The sequence below is a fragment of the Drosophila pseudoobscura genome, chromosome 2, assembly GCF_009870125.1.
Source record: "Drosophila pseudoobscura strain MV-25-SWS-2005 chromosome 2, UCI_Dpse_MV25, whole genome shotgun sequence".
Taxonomy (NCBI): domain Eukaryota; kingdom Metazoa; phylum Arthropoda; class Insecta; order Diptera; family Drosophilidae; genus Drosophila; species Drosophila pseudoobscura.
Window position 1 is genome coordinate 19,245,817 of NC_046679.1, and position 18,813 is coordinate 19,264,629.

At 43.3% G+C, this 18,813-nt stretch overlaps 2 protein-coding genes across 5 annotated transcripts; one reads left to right on the forward strand and one right to left on the reverse strand.

Annotated features, from left to right (window-relative positions):
• Positions 1 to 25: 25 nt before the first annotated feature.
• On the reverse strand, positions 26 to 4,309 carry DZIP1 (DAZ interacting zinc finger protein 1). Of its 4 annotated transcripts, XM_015182154.2 has the most exons (8): positions 4,175 to 4,309; positions 3,222 to 3,281; positions 2,862 to 3,164; positions 2,026 to 2,804; positions 1,044 to 1,961; positions 537 to 979; positions 375 to 472; positions 26 to 278 (listed from the first exon to the last, which is right to left on the reverse strand). In XM_015182154.2, the coding sequence occupies exons 3-7, from the start codon at positions 2,953 to 2,955 to the stop codon at positions 403 to 405; spliced, it is 2,304 nt and encodes a 767-aa protein (XP_015037640.2). In that variant the 5' UTR covers positions 2,956 to 3,164; positions 3,222 to 3,281; positions 4,175 to 4,309; the 3' UTR covers positions 26 to 278; positions 375 to 402. The 4 variants fall into 4 exon arrangements, with proteins under 4 accessions (XP_015037640.2, XP_015037639.2, XP_015037641.2 ...); XM_015182153.2 differs by having other exon boundaries at positions 258 to 472; positions 537 to 967; XM_015182155.2 differs by having other exon boundaries at positions 258 to 472.
• Positions 3,888 to 10,566, forward strand: nAChRbeta2 (nicotinic acetylcholine receptor beta2). Its single transcript, XM_001359085.4, has 11 exons — positions 3,888 to 3,945; positions 4,206 to 4,399; positions 4,456 to 4,584; positions 4,646 to 4,831; positions 4,891 to 5,023; positions 5,086 to 5,213; positions 7,778 to 7,953; positions 8,006 to 8,158; positions 8,239 to 8,318; positions 9,438 to 9,544; positions 10,114 to 10,566. The coding sequence occupies exons 1-11, from the start codon at positions 3,888 to 3,890 to the stop codon at positions 10,327 to 10,329; spliced, it is 1,560 nt and encodes a 519-aa protein (XP_001359122.4). The 3' UTR covers positions 10,330 to 10,566.
• Positions 10,567 to 18,813: the final 8,247 nt, after the last annotated feature.

Sequence of the window (18,813 nt, forward strand, 5' to 3'; positions counted from 1 at the left end):
ATAAATTTTCTTTAAGATTGGTTTATTTTTAGTCCTTGCTTTTATTGTATTTTGACTAAAACAAGGTTTAAACAAAATGGTTCAACAAAAAAACTGTCGCAATGTTGCTGGTATTTGAAGACTTGATGCGTGTATATGGCTTGCTTATATGGGATTGCTTCCTACCGGTTCAAAGAGAGCCTTACCCGATTCAAGTTAGGTTATCGACTGGATACAAGTGGTACGCGCCAAATAGAAATTGATTGAAAGTGAATGAGCAAAAAGGATTTAAATGCAATCTATTGGAATAAATGATACACGTAAGTACGATTTGTGAGCGAATATTAAAGAAACCTGCATATGGAAGATTCCATACCTTTTCTTCTTAAACATACCTTTGAAACAAAGTGACAAAATATACCATTATATACCGGTATTAAAAATACCGCAAGCGGTCACCCTGGAGCAGACCATCGCGTAATTGTGGGTATTCCTGAAAATTAGGCCAGCGACTACGTCGTTACAATTTTTTTATTTTAATTTTAATTGTAGCTTACTTTAAATCATCTTCGCTATCGTTAATGCCTTTGCCACCAACCATCGTATTGAACATGACTCGTTTTCGCGGCAAAGGCACTGGCCTGATACTCAAAGAAGACTTGGATGCTTCACGTGGAGCAGCAATCGCTGCGGGCTTCACAAGAATCTCCTCCAAACGGGCTTTGAAATTTTCATCGACCTGCCGCTGCGGACTGGAACCACGCGACTCGGACTGTTCGCTGCTCTCCGACCTGTCTTCCTCCTCTTGGGAGCTATGGGCCGCCGTTTCAGGCTTCTGCATTGGGGCTGAACGAAGGCTTCCGCGTTTGGGTGCTTCAATGGGCTGCAGCGGCGTCCGGTGCTTCAGCAGATCCTCGGCCCGTTGCGGTAGCTTTGTGGAGCAGAGCTTTTCTACGAACTTGCGTATGCGATTGCGAGTGGCATAGAACTGCGGATATTGCTGGAAAGGATTAACAATTACATGCATTTACTGTAAGTACTTTAAGCTATTTCATCGATCGTACCAATTTTAGCTTGTTGCGCTGCTCCGTTAGTTCCCCGTTGATTCGCTTCATGGTCTTGTGGGATATAGTCTTGGACTTCACGTCGTAGCCATGGGAGGTCATCTTCCGAATGACCAGCTTGCGGGCATCCTTGCGGGTCAGCGGCTTCTGTGGACTCCTGAGAGAGAGGGCTGTAGGCCTGCTGGATGCTGCCTTTTCGACTGTCCGCGGTAGGTCTGCCTCAGAAGTCAACGTTTCACTGCCGTCATCCGAAAGGGTCTGCTCTGTATCGTCATGCACTATTCCTGCATCCTCATGGCTGAGGCTCTCATCTATGTCTGTGGTTTCTCTCGCCTCAGGCTTGCTGAGAGCCGTCTCAATGGCGTCGGGTTTCGTGTACGTTGGATGGCTGCTGGAGCTGCCGCTACTTGGTTGCACGTTGATTTCCACTTGGACTTCGACTGGAGGAGGAGGAGGCAGAGCCAAAGAATTTTCTCGCGGCCCCTCAATGGAGTAAGTGTCATCGTCTGCCTTGCTCTTGAGAAACTCGCTCTCCACTTGCTTCCGGATGCGCTCCACATTCGTTTCTTCCTTGCGGCTCACAGGCTTCGGTATCTTGGAAGTGCCTGAACCATGGAAAATCGCCACCGTCTGAGGTTTAGGGGCTTCCTTGCTCACCCTTAGCTGCTTGAGTTCTCGTTCTAGAGCCTCCAGCTTATCGTTGTAACCCACCTCCAGGTGGTTAACCACTTCCTCCAGCTTGCTGGCACTGATTTTGCCAATCTCCGTCACCTTTTCGGTGAGAATGCGTTCCAAATCTTCCAGGCAAGGTGTGGGCGTGGGAATGCGGCCATCCAAGGGTGTAGGCTCTGTGTTGCCGGTGGTCTTTTTGGTCTGCTCGAGGGCATGGCTGAGACCTTCCAGCTTCTGATTTATATCCTAGAGAAGAGTAAAATCGAGTTAACTGTCATAAAATAGATATAGTACTCATGTCAGATAATACCATGATGAACTGTTCGTTGCTTTGCTTGAGTTGTGTTTGGAAAACCTCGAAGTTGCTCAATCGCTCCGCCAGACCGTGCAGCTGCTCCTTGCGCTCGCTGGCCTCACTCTCCTGGGTCTCGCTGTTTAGGTCGTCCTTCTCTTTGTCCTCGGTCAGATTGCTTTGTATACCCACATTGCGCTGATCCTGGCGAGGGCTCGCCCGCTTGGAACCACTGCTGCGCTCTTTGATGTTGCGCTCGGCGGTATTGAGACGCTCCTTTAGCTGCTTAATCTCCAGCTCCATTTTGATGGTGTTGATCAGGTTCATGTCGTTGTCCTTGTCCTTGGCGTTGCTTTGTGCTGCCCCGAGGCTGGGGGGTGTGCCCACGCGATGCTTGCGCCCTATGTGTATGTTGAGGGCCTCGTTGCTGATAAAGTTCTTGGTGCACAGGTGACAGGGGTAGACCACCTCGCGTATTGTTTCTATCTGGGTGATCCTCTTGTTCAGCTGCACCACCTCGTTGTTGGACTCCGTCAGAGATTTGCGGAGATTGGCTATCTCCTGCTGGGAGATCTCATGCGCCTCGCGCAAATCCGTCACGCACTCATCCAGGTAGGTCCGACAGCAGACGAGATACTGGATGGCGTACTGCGACATCACAAAGTACTTGGCTATGCCGCTGTCGAGGATGTGTGTCTCCAGAACAGTGCCCAGTGGTGCCTCCGACAAGTGCTGCAGGGCCTTGTCAACCAGCTCGAAGTTTTGCTCCCTCAGTATTCGGTCAGTCTCATAGGAACCTATACGGAAAAGATAATCAGCTTTGTTTTCCCATTTCCATTCCCATTTTTAATTACCCATTAAACGCCAGTCCAAGGGTCCATCGCGGTACTGGCGCAGCTTGAAGCCCGCCTCCCTCACCATCTGCGGATAGTTGCTCTTGTAACCCATTCCTTTGACTCATAGAAACTTTCGATTTCAAGAAAGTTTGGTTTACTTTCGTTGTTTTGCTTCTGTTCTTTGTGAGAATTCGACTCTTACTGCTCTAATTTCTTCCCTTAATTTTCGTTGTCAAAGTAATGCCGTCGCCTTGACGACCCGTTGGCAGTGACAGCTTGGGTTCGGTCTGCCCGGTGGTTGTGAACTTGGCTACAGTATGACTGTACGAGGCAGAAGCATATTTAGGGGCTGAGTTCTCAGGTAATCTTAAAACATACCTTGACTTTGTTGATCTTATTTCTTGGCCGCAAATACCGGCGAAACTTACAGCCTGAGTCCTTAAAATGATGTTGATAAAATTCAGATTAATTCATTATATTAAATATTAATAATTTTTAAATATATCCTAATTATAATCATTACGTTTTAATAATGCATCTGTCTATAAATTATAAGTACAAATTCTAGGTAAATATATGGGTATGTTTCCTTTAGATTATTATTATTGGGAAATATTCGAATTCAGTCAATTTTGTGCCACAATATTAAATTAAAACTTGTTATAATTTAGTAGCTAATAATGTTCCTTCTTATGAACATTTTAATCCCGTTCTGCCTACATTTACTTTTTGAGACTCAATACTTTTTAATATTTAAACAATTTAATTTAAACTGGTTAATCGAATATCGGTTGTAGGAAATTGGCGCCAAGCGCGAAGTGTACAATTATTGGTACAGCAATCGCTGAGCATCATTTGACAGTTGTCAAGCATCCTCTCCACCGAGCATCTGCCAAAATCACAACCTTAGTTGCGATTAAACTCTCAGAGCATGAGGTTGTGCTAAACTGCAAAGAACTGCTAACAAGATGCTACAAATTGAATAGATATATTTAAATTTGTGGCACATATTCGACGCTTAAGTGGATACAAATACAGCGGAAAATGTGGCATTGGAGTTTGCTGTGCATTTGCCTATTGGTGCCATTGGCAAGCTCAACGGGTAAGCCATGAAAAGATGTGTCCGGGTCTAGGAAAAATCTGTGAAAATTCCAATACCATGATGCTGTATACCGGAGTACCAAACAGCTGTCAAAAGAAGCTGCACCCACTGAGAGCCAAAAAAGGACCCAAAGAGAGTGAGAGCAGCGTCTGCGCACAAGTTTGTGTTGGGAAATTTGGAAAAGTTTGGGAAAAGATTGAGGCTTTGTTTTGGGAAATTCAGTCCTTACCCTTCACCTTTCTTCTGCCCTCCTCTCACAGCTCCAGTGAGTTTTGAGGCCAATCCGGACACCAAGCGGCTATACGATGACTTGCTGAGCAACTACAATCGTTTGATACGTCCCGTAGTGAACAACACGGAGACCCTGACGGTTTGGCTGGGTCTGAAGTTGTCCCAGCTGATTGAGGTGAACCTCAAGAACCAGGTGATGACCACAAACCTATGGGTGAAACAGGTTAGTATTACAAATGGTCTGAAAACATACAGTTTCTAATGTTTAGTTTGGGATAGCGATGGTTCGACTACAAGTTACGTTGGGATCCAGAGGAGTATGGAGGCGTAGAGCAGCTTTATGTGCCCTCGGAACACATTTGGGTGCCCGACATTGTGCTCTACAATAACTGGGATGGCAACTATGAGGTGAGTGTAAAAAATAACGGATATATTTTATTAACAACTCCTATTTTTAACGAACGTCCAGGTCACCCTGATGACAAAGGCCACGCTTAAGTACACGGGTGAAGTGTTCTGGGAGCCGCCTGCTATTTACAAGTCTTCCTGTGAAATGAATGTGGAATATTTTCCATACGATGAACAAATTTGCTTCATGAAATTCGGTTCATGGACCTACAATGGGGCCCAAGTGGACTTGAAGCACCTAGATCAGGTGAGCACTACTCTCTTGAGTGCAGAAAATCTTTAATTATTATTTCAAATTTGTTTCAGATACCTGGCAGTAATCTTGTACAAGTGGGCATCGATCTAACCGAGTTCTATTTGTCCGTGGAGTGGGATATACTCGAAGTGCCAGCTACCAAAAATGAGGAGTACTATCCCGACACACTAGAGCCCTTTTCAGGTGAGTTCTGATTTATTTGAAGGAAAAATTCATGCCAATGTTGTTTTTCTTTGATGATATAGATATAACCTTCAAGTTGACTATGCGTCGTAAGACATTATTCTATACTGTCAATCTGATTGTGCCCTGCGTGGCCCTGACATTTCTCACGGTGTTGGTGTTCTATTTGCCAAGCGATTCTGGCGAGAAGGTAACGGAGAAGGATACGTCGATGTGGAAATCTATACTCAGTCTCAACTGAGTCTGAATTTTATATATTGTTCTCAGAATGTGGCATGACTTCAGATATTTATCTAATGTAAAAATGTTAGAAATTTTTGCACTTAAAGTAGAATAGTTCTTTATATTTTTAGTTTTTGTAACTACTTTGTGAGATCTATCGAAACAATTCACTATTTTACACTGATTTCAAAGCACTTAAGTATTTCATACAATTATTTACATCAGCAAAAAATACTACTTATCTCCTCTGAGAAACGAAACCTCAACCATACTTTAGATAAGCTACTATCTACCTCATATGCACATATCGGTCTACTTTCAATAGCTTTAACTCTCACTATAATCCTTCTAGTCTGCTATTCCCAAAGCTGAGCTCTCAAAACACTAAAACTGTAAATTGACTTTCAACGAAACTCGAAAACTAATTCTAAAAAGAACATATAACAAATCTTATCCGAGAAGAGCTCAACTTGCACTTCCTGCTCTTTCTAAACTATGACTTTTTCTATTTTATACTCAACTTCTTAACTATTAGATGTTCCTTAATCCTATTAGATAGTCCCTAATGCTATCCATTAACTTATTAAATCTGAAACCGCAGCAGCGTCGCCCTCTGCATTCATCCAAGCAGCACACATATAATCGACGCCCCATATATCGCATATATGCCTTCTATTTTGCGTTGAATATCATTTGTGCTGTCTCCTGAGTAGTGAAATCTCATAACGTAAATTTTCATCGATTTGATACCAATGCTCCATCGATATTCATATCGAAACGAAACGAATCGAATTGAATCGGATTCAGAATGTCAAAAAGCCACTCTCAAAATTTTCCCATATATATCGCGTATCTGGAATAAAGCAGTGCGCACACACACACACACACACACACTCACTCACCCACTCACACATATGTAGGACACACCTGCATACAGCACACGTACTCACAGTTACTCACAAAGCAACACGTAACAAACACGTAAAGGACTCGTGCAGTTGGTTGTTATTCTCGTATTCTTGTTGTCGTTGCCTTAGTGTTTGCTCGTTCATTCGTATCGCTCGCTTGCTCCAGTATCAGTATCAGTACCAGTGCCAGTAACTGCTCCGCCATCGATAGTTATACTCGTACATGAACCAGATACCAACTCAATCATACTACTCGTAAGAATATCACCAGCCAGAGCTGTCAGTTAATTTCTTCAGCATTTAAGGACTCTGGATAAGATGTGTTAAATTCTTAACAAGAAAGAAAGGGATCCCACGACTTATTATAGTTTTTCATGAAAAACGAATTATTTCTGGAACCCGCATATAAATCTTATACTTTTACGAATCAATCGTGACTGCAATCAAAGGCCATACAATTACCAAGATGTTGCATGAGGCCATTGTTTTTGCTTTCTTGGGACCGACTTTTTCACGAAGACTGTGTATTTTGTTGTTAGATTCTTTGGACCGAAAGAAGACCTCTCGTCAAAGACTGTGTTTATTATTATTGTATTCTGGGGACCGACTCAGCTGCCTATCAAGGCATTGACCAACAGATAAAGCCGATTAGAGGCGAAGCTCCAATACTCGGAACTCCTGTGCCACGAAGCATCGAACGAATTCCTGATGCAATATCTTGGTATTTTTTGAATTTGATATCATTTAGTTGATTGCTGCTATTGAGATATTAAATTATGAATTTCTGTATTTTGAAAAATCTGGCAAAATGGTGGTAGCTTCTGTATTGCTATGCAACAAAAATATATCACAATCAAAATCAGATCGCGTTTAGAAATGAAATGAAAACGATTGTATTGTTGTTCCTTGTTCATAGTTACACTGTAAGTTTATTGTGATTGATAGAATAATTTCTCATAGGATACCATACAACGAGTACATGAAAACTTTACCCAAGCCAAAGATAAACTCTACAAAATACGAGTTCCCTTAGCTTGATCTATGACCTCTACGCCACACACACACATACCCAACCAATACCCATACCAGTATACAGAAAGTTCACGTGTAAACGTAGTGAAATGCGCTTTGTTGCTTTGTTTTTTTTTTTTTTTTGGTGTTGATTGTTTTCGTGTAAACTTGAAATGATTGATGGATGTAATTGTGTAGGGTCGTGGCAGGGGTTACATGGAGCTGGTGTGGGTCCTTGGCTTGCATACAGCATACGCGATGTTGTCCTTACGCATACTTTGATTATAGTTTCCTTATTGGAAAACAGTTGGTTACATTTAAATTTTATTACTTTTTAGTTGTTGAGTTAAAAAATTATGTTCAATTAGTAATCGATATGCAATTGCCTAACTTAATTCAAACAAATTGTGGTATTTGTATTTGTATTTTTATTTTCGTTGCTGTTCTGTGCTTTTTGTTGTTGTTGGTTGACTGTTTGTTTAATTGTTTGTCGTTTTCTTGTATTGCCGTTGACTTGAACATCGGTTCGATTCAGTGGTTCAGGGGCCAGGGGGGCTTCTGGAAAGTTTGAGCTATCGAAAGGAAGACATTGAGTACGAAATTTTGTTGACAGGTTACGTTATGTATTTCAATACTTGTGTCGTTGACCGTGTTCTTCTTGTTGTTGGCCGAAATTATTCCGCCGACCTCGTTGGCAGTGCCTCTGCTGGGCAAGTATCTACTCTTTACCATGATACTCGTCTCCCTGTCCGTCTGGACAACTGTGTGTGTGCTCAACATACACTTCAGGTGAGTCAATCAATGCCTCCAGCGGTCCCCAGCTAATTGCCATCCGGCACAGATCTCCCTCGACGCACAACATGTCCCCAATGGTGCGGAAACTGTTCCTGCACTTTATGCCAAAACTGATGATGATGCGCCGGACCCAGTACACACTGCCCGACTACGACGACTCCACGCCCAGCAATGGCTACACCAACGAGATCGATGTGCGGTAAGTCAGAGGTCTCCTCTCCAAATTGAAAGCAAACACTTGACTCCCTTTCCATATGTGCGGTCTCTGCTTTTTCGCAGGGACAGCATCAGCGACTTTCCCAGCGAGTTTAAGGACAGCCAGGATGGCGCTTACGATAATGGCATGCAGAACTCTGTGGGTGAGTGCGGCGCGGCGATATCTAGCCATAAAATACACAAATATTTTGCAAACCCGCGGGCCCCAAAAATTGAAATGAAATATAACCAAAAAAAAAGAACTAAGCAAATAATGCAATAAAATGACAAAAAATAAGGCAAAATCCCCATGAGAGGAATGTGAGGAGAGGATGATGCGACGCTTTGATGACAAATAACGCTTACGCGGTCCAAAGCCAAACATGGACATGGCAGTGTCGTAGGTCCTGGGCGCGGAAGGGGACTCTTCAACTGATTTATGTTGTTCTCCCAATCACATTCATGTCAGATTATACCCCTTTGGGCTGGGTCCTACGCCCCTGCGCCACTGAGTGTTGCCATGTTTGTTGTTTATGAGCAAGTGTCTGCGTACAGGATCATAAAACAAGCCAAGCGAAAACAAAAAAACTCTGCAATCGACATACATACATAAGGAAGTTTTTATGAACCTTCTCTGTATAGTGTATAAAATGACAGGAAAGTGACGAACAGCGTTGACAAATAGATTAAACAATAAACTAATGTCATTGCATTTGATGGGATGCTCAGATAAAAAATGCATCGATGAATGCAGTACCTTTAGGAAGGTGATAAGAAACCTGCTTGATATGTTCGAAACCTTTCTAAACGAAAGCTAATCGTAGCTAACCTTCATTTGTTACTTTAAATTATGTCTAGTCTCGAATGACACTGGAAAAATGTAAAAGCAAGAATATATTGCCTAAAGCTTCTCCGCATATAATTTTAAATTTAGAATTTAATATCTTTAAGAAAGCTTAAGGCCCCCACACCCTAAGGAATATATGTACAGTTACATACATATACCACTCAAGTCCAAAAGCATAGATAATCATTGGTGGGCATAATTAAGTTTTTCTCGTAGGAAGTCCCATTGCCTTGAGGCGGTGCTCATATATGTAGGTCAAAATATTTCTTTACTCAAGCACAAACAACACGTACACACACACACACACACACACACACACATGGTATATCTTTAGCCATATAGCCCATGGGGACATATCTACTTGATTCTCCCATTTATTTATTATTCCAATATTTTATTTCAATTTTTGCGCAATTTCATGGCGGAAACTTGACAGATTCTGACAATGTGATACCGCGCAACTTAACACCCGAAGTGCTGCAGGCGTTGCGTGCGGTCAGATTTATTGCGCAGCATATCAAGGATGCCGACAAGGATAACGAGGTGGGTACACACCACCACCAGCACCACCACCATCTCCCTGGTCCACTGTCCCACATCCCATATCCCATCACCATTCACTTCTCTCCAGCCTCATGCTTATTTTTGTTGCCCATTTTTATTGACGGGACCACACCACTCCTCGAGAAGCAGCGGATAAAAGATGGCTGTACAGTACTGGAGTGGAATGGAGTGGAGTGGAGTGGAGGGGAGTCCTCGTAGAATCCTTGATGCTGTTATTGTTTGGATTGCCATATTTGCGGCGTCTGTCTGGAGCTTTTTCGCCTCTTTTTTTTTGTATTGTTTATTACCCTCAACTTCGACTTGAATGCATTGGACGGAAGAGCCGAGTCCCGAATGTGCAGCAAACAATTGTAAAATATTAAATCATAACTTTATATTTTTATTGCGCCTCAAGTTTATTGAGAGGCAGCCGCCGCAAAACAATATTTTATTATCCCCCAAAATATAAAACCAATTTCATTCAGCCCCCAAAAATGATACGGCAAATGATATTAAAAATCTACTTTTTATTATTTCATGCCGCCCCCCGACCGCCGCCGACCATCCAGATTGTGGAGGATTGGAAATTCGTGTCGATGGTGCTGGATCGTTTCTTCCTCTGGCTCTTCACGCTGTCCTGCGTGTTCGGGACCTTTGCCATCATCTGCCAGTCCCCGTCGCTCTACGACACCCGCGCGCCAATCGACCGCCAGCTGAGCGAGATTCCGCTGCGGAAAAACAATTTCATGTTGCCCCCGGACATTGTCCGGCAGGTCCTCACCTAATTGGGCGTCCACAGATCACGAATGATGGAAAATCCAGCTAAAGTTAACAATTCTTGGAAGCCTCCTTACACAGAATGCAATCAAATCAAGTTTTCCAATGAATATTGCATGTCGATGTTTTGTTATTAATGTTTAACAATCAGCAATATTATTAAATTAAACTAAACTAGAAGCACTATAAAAGTAAATTGATTCTATAATAATTCGTTCGAAGAGCAATAAAATTTATTTCCTTTGGTTGGTTTTTGTGGTTCATCCTTGGAGGATGGTTAATAAAGAATAAAATTGACAAACTTGTCTCAAGTTCTCGCTTATTCTGAGGAGCTCAGCTTTTGTAAATTTATTTAATATGTACATAAATATATTTTCCAGCTGCTATCAGGGCGAACCACAAGGACATCTGTTCTGGCTCCTACTGATTGTCTGGTGTTAATTTTCAATTAAGAGATGACTTTTCATAAAAGTTGTTGGGGGAAATAAAACGTTTTTGGTGGGGCGGCTAAGAATATGGCAAGAAGTTTCGCATTTGCTATGTCAAACAGACATTGTGCATACGCCACGTTGGCTGCCTAAATAATTTGCAGTATCATTTATTTGACTCCCACTCGTACTCTCACCCGTTTTGCCTTCGCATTCGCCTTTGTCTCTGTCTCTGTCGCTTCACTTGTCTGACTGGCTGCCGCATTAAATTAGAAAGTTGAAATCTCTCTGGCCTCGCATTCATCAACATGTGTAGGTCCTGGCAAAGCAAAAGACTTTCTTTCTTTTCGGTACTGTCAACAGACATAATTTTGTGAGATCCTTGACTGGCAGGGACGGTGGGGGATAACATCATACACAAATGTGTTGATGAAGAAAAAGAGGGGAGCTGTATGCCAAAGGTCGAGGCTTAAACACTCTACGGAAGAAAGCAATTGAAGCTTCAGCAGGAAGCTTGAGGAAAACACCCGGAAAAAGTAGCGTATAGATAAGGGTTTCATTACATTATATTTCATACAAATTTCCCTATACCCTTTCAGGCATAAGTGTGCTCCAGATATTATTAGGATTTGCTTAAGGATTCCGTGCTGTGCCCCCACCCTCCATCTTAATGTCGTTTGCTGCGTTTCCTTGTTGTACTTTATTTCATTTTTGGTGATTTTTTTTTTTTGTTCTTGTTTTGTTTGTTGGCAGTTTTAAATTAGAAAAGTTTTTGCCAGATTTTTGTTTTACATTTTTCATATTTTCTACGGGCCGTGCGCATGTTGTGTCGCTGCTGTCCCTACTGCTGCCGTTGTTCCCAGTGTTTTGGTGTGTCAGTGCGTCACATGCGTAGCAGCTCCAAGAGTCGCCGGCTCCATCTCCATCTCCATTTCCATCAGCCTGAACGGCATTCGTGGGACCCATCCCCGGCACCGGCTGAGCTGAGCTGAGGAGCTGCGAACTCAGGCGAAGTATGTCATGTTAATTTCTATTTGTTTGCCATGCAGAGCGGCAAACTTGTCCCGGAGTCCTGAGCTCTACGCAAATCCACTAACAGTGCAGACCAGCCAGAGAACAACCCCCTCCATAAGCAAATTATCCAAAAAGTGAATCTAAAAACAGCACAGTGGGAAAATATTAATGAGACATGAAATAGAGTTCTAGAGTTCATGAGGCAATCGTGCCCACACCTGGCAGTGTTCACTGTAATGGTATTTGCATAAAGCCGCAAAGTATGCAACACATTTTCGGGGCTCAAGTTAAAGTTCAGCAAAGCACAAAACAATATGCAAATTTTGCCCCGACTCTTACTTCTAGACAAAAGGAAAATAACAAAAAAAAGGGGCATCGAGAAGGTTCTTGGGTCAGAGCAAACGACTTTTTTTCTATGTGCCATCCCTTCAGTTTCAGCTGCATGTGTTAAGCAACTGTTAAGTGACTTAAGCCCAGTTTACACGCTCAATTACACCACAAGGAGCAGCAACAGCAGCAGCAGCAGCAGCAGCAGCAACATCAACAGCTATGGCAGCAGGAGTAGGAACAGGGAGGGCAAGAGCGAAAGGGATGTCATGTCCCTGGTAGCTAATTAAAAAACGAGTTGCGCAACGGAAATCAAAACCATAAACTGTGCTGCCGCAAAGGAAACGCAGCTGAAGCTGTGTTGCAAGAGCCAGAGTTCGGGCCAAGATTGAATCGAGTCTAGCGAGCTGCTGCTGCTGCTGCTGCTGCTGGTGCAAACGGCGCCCAGGAGAATCACGTGCGAGGCCAAGTTTGGCCAACCAACTAACCCACACAAATACACACCAGCATCAGCACCAGCACACACACACACACACACACCCGTAAACACTCTCCAAAATGCACTCGTGTGTCGCCATGTCCGGCGGCGTGACAGCAGAAACTATATTCCGAAACCAGAGAATTGCTACATTTGACCAGAGGCACGTCAATTAGAGTTTAAAGGGGGGCGTGGCCGATGTGTGAATGACTTTGATGTGCCACCGGGGGGTCACAGGAGGGGATGCCCTCCCCTTACAGGAGCCTAGGAGGGGGTGGTGGCAAGGCCACAGCGGGTGGCTGGCCTCATTTTCAGTTTGGTTATTTATTTAATTTGAAAGCAATTCTTTGTTTGTTTCTGTTTCTGTTTCTGTTTCGGGTTTCTGTGGGTGTTTCGGGCATAAGCCGCCAGCGATTTCTGTTCTGTTCGAGTTTTGAATGATTGTTGGGGCTGTTTAGGCAGCCATTAACCCGTATGTGGGTTCAGGGGCAAATACATACTATAGGCACAAACTGTTGGTGAAAGTTTGTCTGCTAAGCCAGCAGAAATAACAAGTAGGCTGTAAGTTATCCTAAAATACAGATCTCCCAAACTGTTTTGGACTCTGTACATATAACCAAAACCTAACTAAATCTATCTAAATTTTAAATCATAATGACCTAATATAACTTTAAATAAAATTTCGATATTTCTGACCGTACTCAATCTGAAAATAATGAACCGAGAGCCAACAAAATCGTACTTTAACTAACCGAAACGGGGAAAAAATGGCAACCAGCCTAACTAATGCGAAAAAGTGTTTACAGAAAGCCACATTCTGTGCCTTTCCATCAAAATCTAATTTCGAGTTAATCTGTGGTCAGACGTACTTACTTAACTTGATTTCCATGAAATGTGTGGGGTCATTGCTGGGTTAAAATAGTTAAGTCTCGGGTCCGTTTTCGAGTCTAAAGTTCATTTCGAATGATCCAGGGCAAAACCAACAAGAAACATATGAGTGTGCAATGATAAATTACAAAATGGCTGCCTATGGCAATGGCATGTGTGTGTTTCTGTGGTGTGTGCGACCCACTCCCAGGCAGTGGCCACAAAGGCCATTTTGTTGTTATTAAGTTTGGCTTGAGCCATTTTTTTTAGACAGCTGCACATGGCTTTTGTCTATGTGGGGCAGAGAGAAGCGCGCAGGAGGCTCGACAGTTGTAGACTGCGTGAAATTAATGATGCGCCAAAGTTGGGCCTTTTCCCGGGGCTGGCTTCGTTCATCTTCCTCATTGTTGTGCAGTCGAAACGGCAACGAGAGATGTCCACAAAATGTAGGACTAAAGACGCTTTTATTAATAGTCCTGGTACGTGGTCACGATTAACTGCCATTTTACGCACTCGCACTCGCACTCGTCCTGCCACTCGTCGCACCGTACCGCATGCTCCAAATGGCCGATGGGCGGTCTTAGCCTTTTTGAAAGCTTTTTGCTGTTGCGTAAGTCAGAAAGTCCCATCTCTACCGCGCTCTCCCCCTTCTCTGTGGCTATCTGTGTGTGTGTGTGTGTGAGTGTGCGTGTGTAATCTGCGTGGGATTTGGACACGACTTTACTTAAGTTCATAAAAATTCTATTAAAGGCGAAAAAGCTTAGCTTAGGGGCTTCGTTCCGTTTCTTTTGCATGCCAAAGCAGTTAGCGTTCTGCAATCCATAATCGACTAGATCTTTGATGAGAGAGCCTTTAATAATTACATACACATAATATTCTCCCGACCACTTCTTATACCATCTTATACCCGACTCTTTTGGCTCGTTCCTTTTTGTTTTAATGAGAAACTTCATCTCTAAAACTACAATCGCTTATTCTTTAGCGTTATAGGGGGAGATTTCGAGGCCGGAACAGCTGCATGATTGAAGAGCCCGTCGTCTATGGCATTGTCCTTCTGCTATTGCTCTGGCGCTCCTGTTTCGCCCGGAACAATCAGAGTCAACTGCTTTTAATAACATTTTTCACTGTGGCATCTTCTCTGTTCCGCACCTACTGCTCCGTCTCGTCTGTTTTCTGCTTTTGTCTTTCGGTGTTTTTTTGTCGCTTAAGTGGGGAGCCCCGGCGCTGTCAAGTGATGCTAGTGCTGGTGCTGCTGCTGCCACGCCCACCGCTTTTGCCCAGCCGCCCACCATTTTACATGACATTTTAAATTTACGATTTACATTAAATGGCGCAATGCAAAAGCAACAACGGGCTGGGAAGGGAAGGGAAGGGAAGGTAGGGGAAAAAAGTACGCCGAGTGGTTGTAAAATGAAATTGCTCAGCCGCTTCAAGGAGGCTCCGGCTCAGATGCCTCTGCTCGACCACCCAGCAATCCATCCATCCGTGCCACCTCTCCCGGACCGACTCCTTCTTTGGGCTCGTTCGCCGGTTGTCTACCCGTCCTCGAAATACAGTTAAAAACCAATTTCGTGTATGTAAAATATATCAACTATATATTTAAGTGGCTCTCCTGCGCCTGTGCCTGTGCCCGCTCCTTTTTTGCGGCCGCCTTTATTTGTATTCTTTCCTACTTGTCGCTTGTCAGGGATAAATGCATTAGCGGACGTAACAATTTACACATTAAGGCGTGACAAAGGGGCGTGCACCAGGGGTGTGGTAAAAGGTAATATATGAGAGTGGCATTGGGGCAGGGATGCTGGGGTTGGGACTGGGATTGGGATTGGCATTGGGATTTGGGTTGAAACACATTAAGGATAGGAAATCTATTTGGGTGGAGGCTCAGCTCGAAATCTGTTTGAACAATCACATAAATTCGAGGGGAAATAGATGGTGAAAGAGTAATGAGTCATGATATTTGTTTATTAAACTCATAGGAAATAGCTTTATTATTGTGAAAATTTAATCCCCTTCGTAAGCTGAGGAAATAATATTAAACTCCCATGGAGATATATCCTTTCGATGTCATTAATTATTCCTTTTGAGTCCTCTAGTCTGTAGCATCTGATAAAAGTCATAATATTTCAGCGAGTTGCCCATATAAATCTACGCCAACGACTAATTAAACTTTGGGGTCCAGAATTTTGTTTTTATGATGATTCCTGATGAGCCGACCCCGCCTCCTCCCAAAAAAATGCTGGCAGTCAAATAAATAGTTGTTTCGTCTTGTTTTGTTACTTCTTCCACACACACACACACACACACACACACTCTGACAGACAGGCAAGCACACCTGTCCGCACACTTGACGGGTATTTCCGTTTCCGTTATGCGAAAAGTTTTTTTTTGGAAGAGCCTAAGTCGTCCTAGCCCCTTACAATTTTCGTGTTGTCGAAGTTGTTGAGGGGAGAAAGTTTCACGCTTAACATTTGCGCCGCGCAAAAGTTGAAAAGTTTATCCCAACACACAGCCCAGGGACGGGTGGACTTATGGCCAGGGCTGAGGCTCAGGCTGAGGCTGAGGCTGACTAACTAACTGACAGACACCTGTACAGTGTACACACACACACACACATGTGTGTTTGTATGCTGATTAGCGTGGGCCGTGATTAAGGCGAAGGCGAAGGTAAACGTGCCAAAGGCTTAGGCTGAGGCGGATGGTTGAGAGGGTAGCGGGGCAAACTGGCGCTTAATTAAATTTAACAGCTGCTTAATTGCACTTATGCCAGTGGGCGGCGGCGGTGTTGGGGGCATGGCTAGGCCACATTATTGCCGCTGCCGTTCCTATTAATAATTTTGACCAAGAACGCTAATGAGCCAAACTCCAGCCAACTTCAGCCAGCTCTGACTTCGACTTCGACTTGGAGTTCAAGTTCGAGTCAAGTTTTTCAATTTGTATAAAAAATACATCAGCCTCTCGGCAGCGGGCATAACCATTTAACCATAGAGTTTGCACTTTTCAAATGTAATTAATTTTTGTTCGCCTAAGAGTGCTCTTCGGGGAAGCAATTTACGCCAGAAAGTGCACTAACTCCAGTAAGATGTGGAGCTGGATAGTTGGTGGGTGGGAAAGGGGTAGAGTGTAGATTTACAAAAAGATTTAAGTGGCCAAGAAATGTTTATCTTACAAAGGTTTCCAAATTATATTTGTCGATGGATGGATTATCAAATTACTTACCAAAGCGGATAAAAGAAATGCCGATTAATCCTTAGAATTCATTGCATATAGACATGTTTTTTCTTCAATACCTTTTCAATGGAAAATACTAAAAAAATAAATAGATAAACACCTCCGATTGTCTGTGATTAGTGGACATTTGTAGATCATAATTTTCACTTTCATTGCCAGCGTTTAGGGTATTTGCACTGTACCAATCTTTGGGGCAACTTTCCTCAGCCTTTGGGTGCTTTCATTTATCATCGTATGCCGGGCACTTTCTCGTCCTGTCCGTTCGTTTCATTTTCGCTGCCCTGCCTCAATTTCTGGCCAGTGGCAGAGGCTATTAATTTCGCGTCAATTAAAAATTAAGCCAATTATTTGTGCCTGCCCCGGGGCTGGGCTCTGGACTGGCTCTACTCTGTCCGGCCTCCACAACAGACCTTGTTCTGAGTCCTCTTTTCCTTTCCGTCCGTTTCGTTTCCTTTTCTTGTCGTTCCTCTGCTTTCCCTTGACTGCATTCGAAGTCCATTAGGGCTTCATTTGTTTTTAATGCTGTGTAACCTTTGCCTTTGCCAGAAACGAAAATAGCATAAAATAAAAGACAACCAAAAAAAGAACGCGAAATTTCTAAGTTGGCACTTTCACGGTTTCGTTTTGAGACTCGGACGGCATCTCCGGTTCGTGTCGCTTCGGTGCCAGGGTCGCGCCCGCCGTTTATTGGCTAATTTAATTTGCATGTCTTGCGTTTGGGCAATTAATCAGCGGAAACAGCTGTCCGTCGCTTTAACCCTTTGCCACCCATTACCCATCCTGGATGTTGGCCTGCTGTTCTTCTTTTCATAGAATTTTTCTGTTGGCCTTATTTCTCGTTGTAGTCGCTTTTTCGGCACTTTATATTGTGCTCTTTGTATTGTGTAATCCTTGTCTTGCTATTCCTTATTGAATTACATGCCACGCCCACTGTGACTGATGCCTCCTGCCCTGTGCCCTTCGGCTTTTAATTGCATTTTCCTTGGGCACAAATGCAACACTCAAGTGGCTCCCGACTGCTGCTGCTGCTGCTGCTGCTGCCACCTTTTGTGACCTCTGCCTGCCCCTTCTGGAGCAGAGCTTCATTTGTTTCGCTCGAGTTGAAATTAATGCAGTAATTTGTAATGAGTTTGCCTCTGTGCCTTTTTTGCTGTTATTGTTGTCGGCGGAATTGCAGGCTTTATTGTTGCATACTTGATGGCGCTGGCCCGGCCCAGGATCTACAACTGAATATAATTCATTTCTTTTCGCAATCCAATTTGCAGCCATGCACTTGCCAGTGCCTGTCCCTTGTTATGATAATTTATTTTATTTAGTCGGCCACTAATTGTGCGGACAAACGCTGTTCATAATGGGCTGAGACGCGCTCTGAATATTCAAGCGTCATCGAATTTCGAGTTTCGTAAATCAAATTATTCAAAACGCTAGACCAGACCCAGATCCACAGCCAAGTCCCAGACTAGGCTCCACTGTAGTGCCCTGATGTGTCAACAGGATGTCTGTCCAATATTTATTTTCGCTTTGGGAAATTTCATTCGTTTTTCTCTAAAACGTACGCTTAGTTTTTAGGTTTGAAAATCATTTTGTTTAGTAAAGGTTCCTTTTTGTTACAGCAGTCGAACATTCGACGCAATTTTTATCCTAGTTTTCTAGTCCTATTCTATATCCTAGTATCCCAGTAAAGACGTTGGAAACTTAAATTATATTATTTATAAATTATTAACTCTTTTCTCGATACTTTGCCACAAACCAGAGTGCCATAAAATTGATACAAATCTGATTCGCCGATATCGTATTTTCGGAGTACTTTATTGTAGCTCCATCCTGTTGTTTTGCTGTTGTTGTTGCTTCCCGTTGGGGATCGCCAGGGCACAGAGGGGCCAGAGGATAGCGGAGGCGACCCCGTTTTTATATGCATTGTCAAGCCATAAATTTGTTTGGCTCTGCAGCATAAATATTTAAGCAAAGACAAGCCACGTCACGCACCCTCCGAACTATAAAAGCGCCAAAAAAATGAAATTGAAATAAATTGAAAATTGCAGAAAATATAACAAAGTGTTGCCCAACAGCGAACGGGGGTGGTGATGAGGGTTTCCACAAGGGAGGGGGACAGCTTTTGTTTGCTGGAAAATTCCCTGTTCTGTAAGTTG

What these genes read in the sequence shown, in the direction of transcription:
- nAChRbeta2 (XM_001359085.4), top strand. Translation starts at nt 3,888, where the DNA reads ATGTGGCATTGGAGTTTGCTGTGCATTTGCCTATTGGTGCCATTGGCA. An exon ending in CACACTAGAGCCCTTTTCAG is followed by an intron (nt 5,024 to 5,085) that starts GTGAGTTCTGAT and finishes TTGATGATATAG; the next exon opens with ATATAACCTTCAAGTTGACT. An exon ending in TGGCATGCAGAACTCTGTGG is followed by an intron (nt 8,319 to 9,437) that starts GTGAGTGCGGCG and finishes GAAACTTGACAG; the next exon opens with ATTCTGACAATGTGATACCG.
- DZIP1 (XM_015182154.2), bottom strand. Translation starts at nt 2,955, where the DNA reads ATGGGTTACAAGAGCAACTATCCGCAGATGGTGAGGGAGGCGGGCTTC. An exon ending in CTTGGACTGGCGTTTAATGG is followed by an intron (nt 2,805 to 2,861) that starts GTAATTAAAAAT and finishes TTTTCCGTATAG; the next exon opens with GTTCCTATGAGACTGACCGA. An exon ending in GCAACGAACAGTTCATCATG is followed by an intron (nt 1,962 to 2,025) that starts GTATTATCTGAC and finishes ACTCTTCTCTAG; the next exon opens with GATATAAATCAGAAGCTGGA.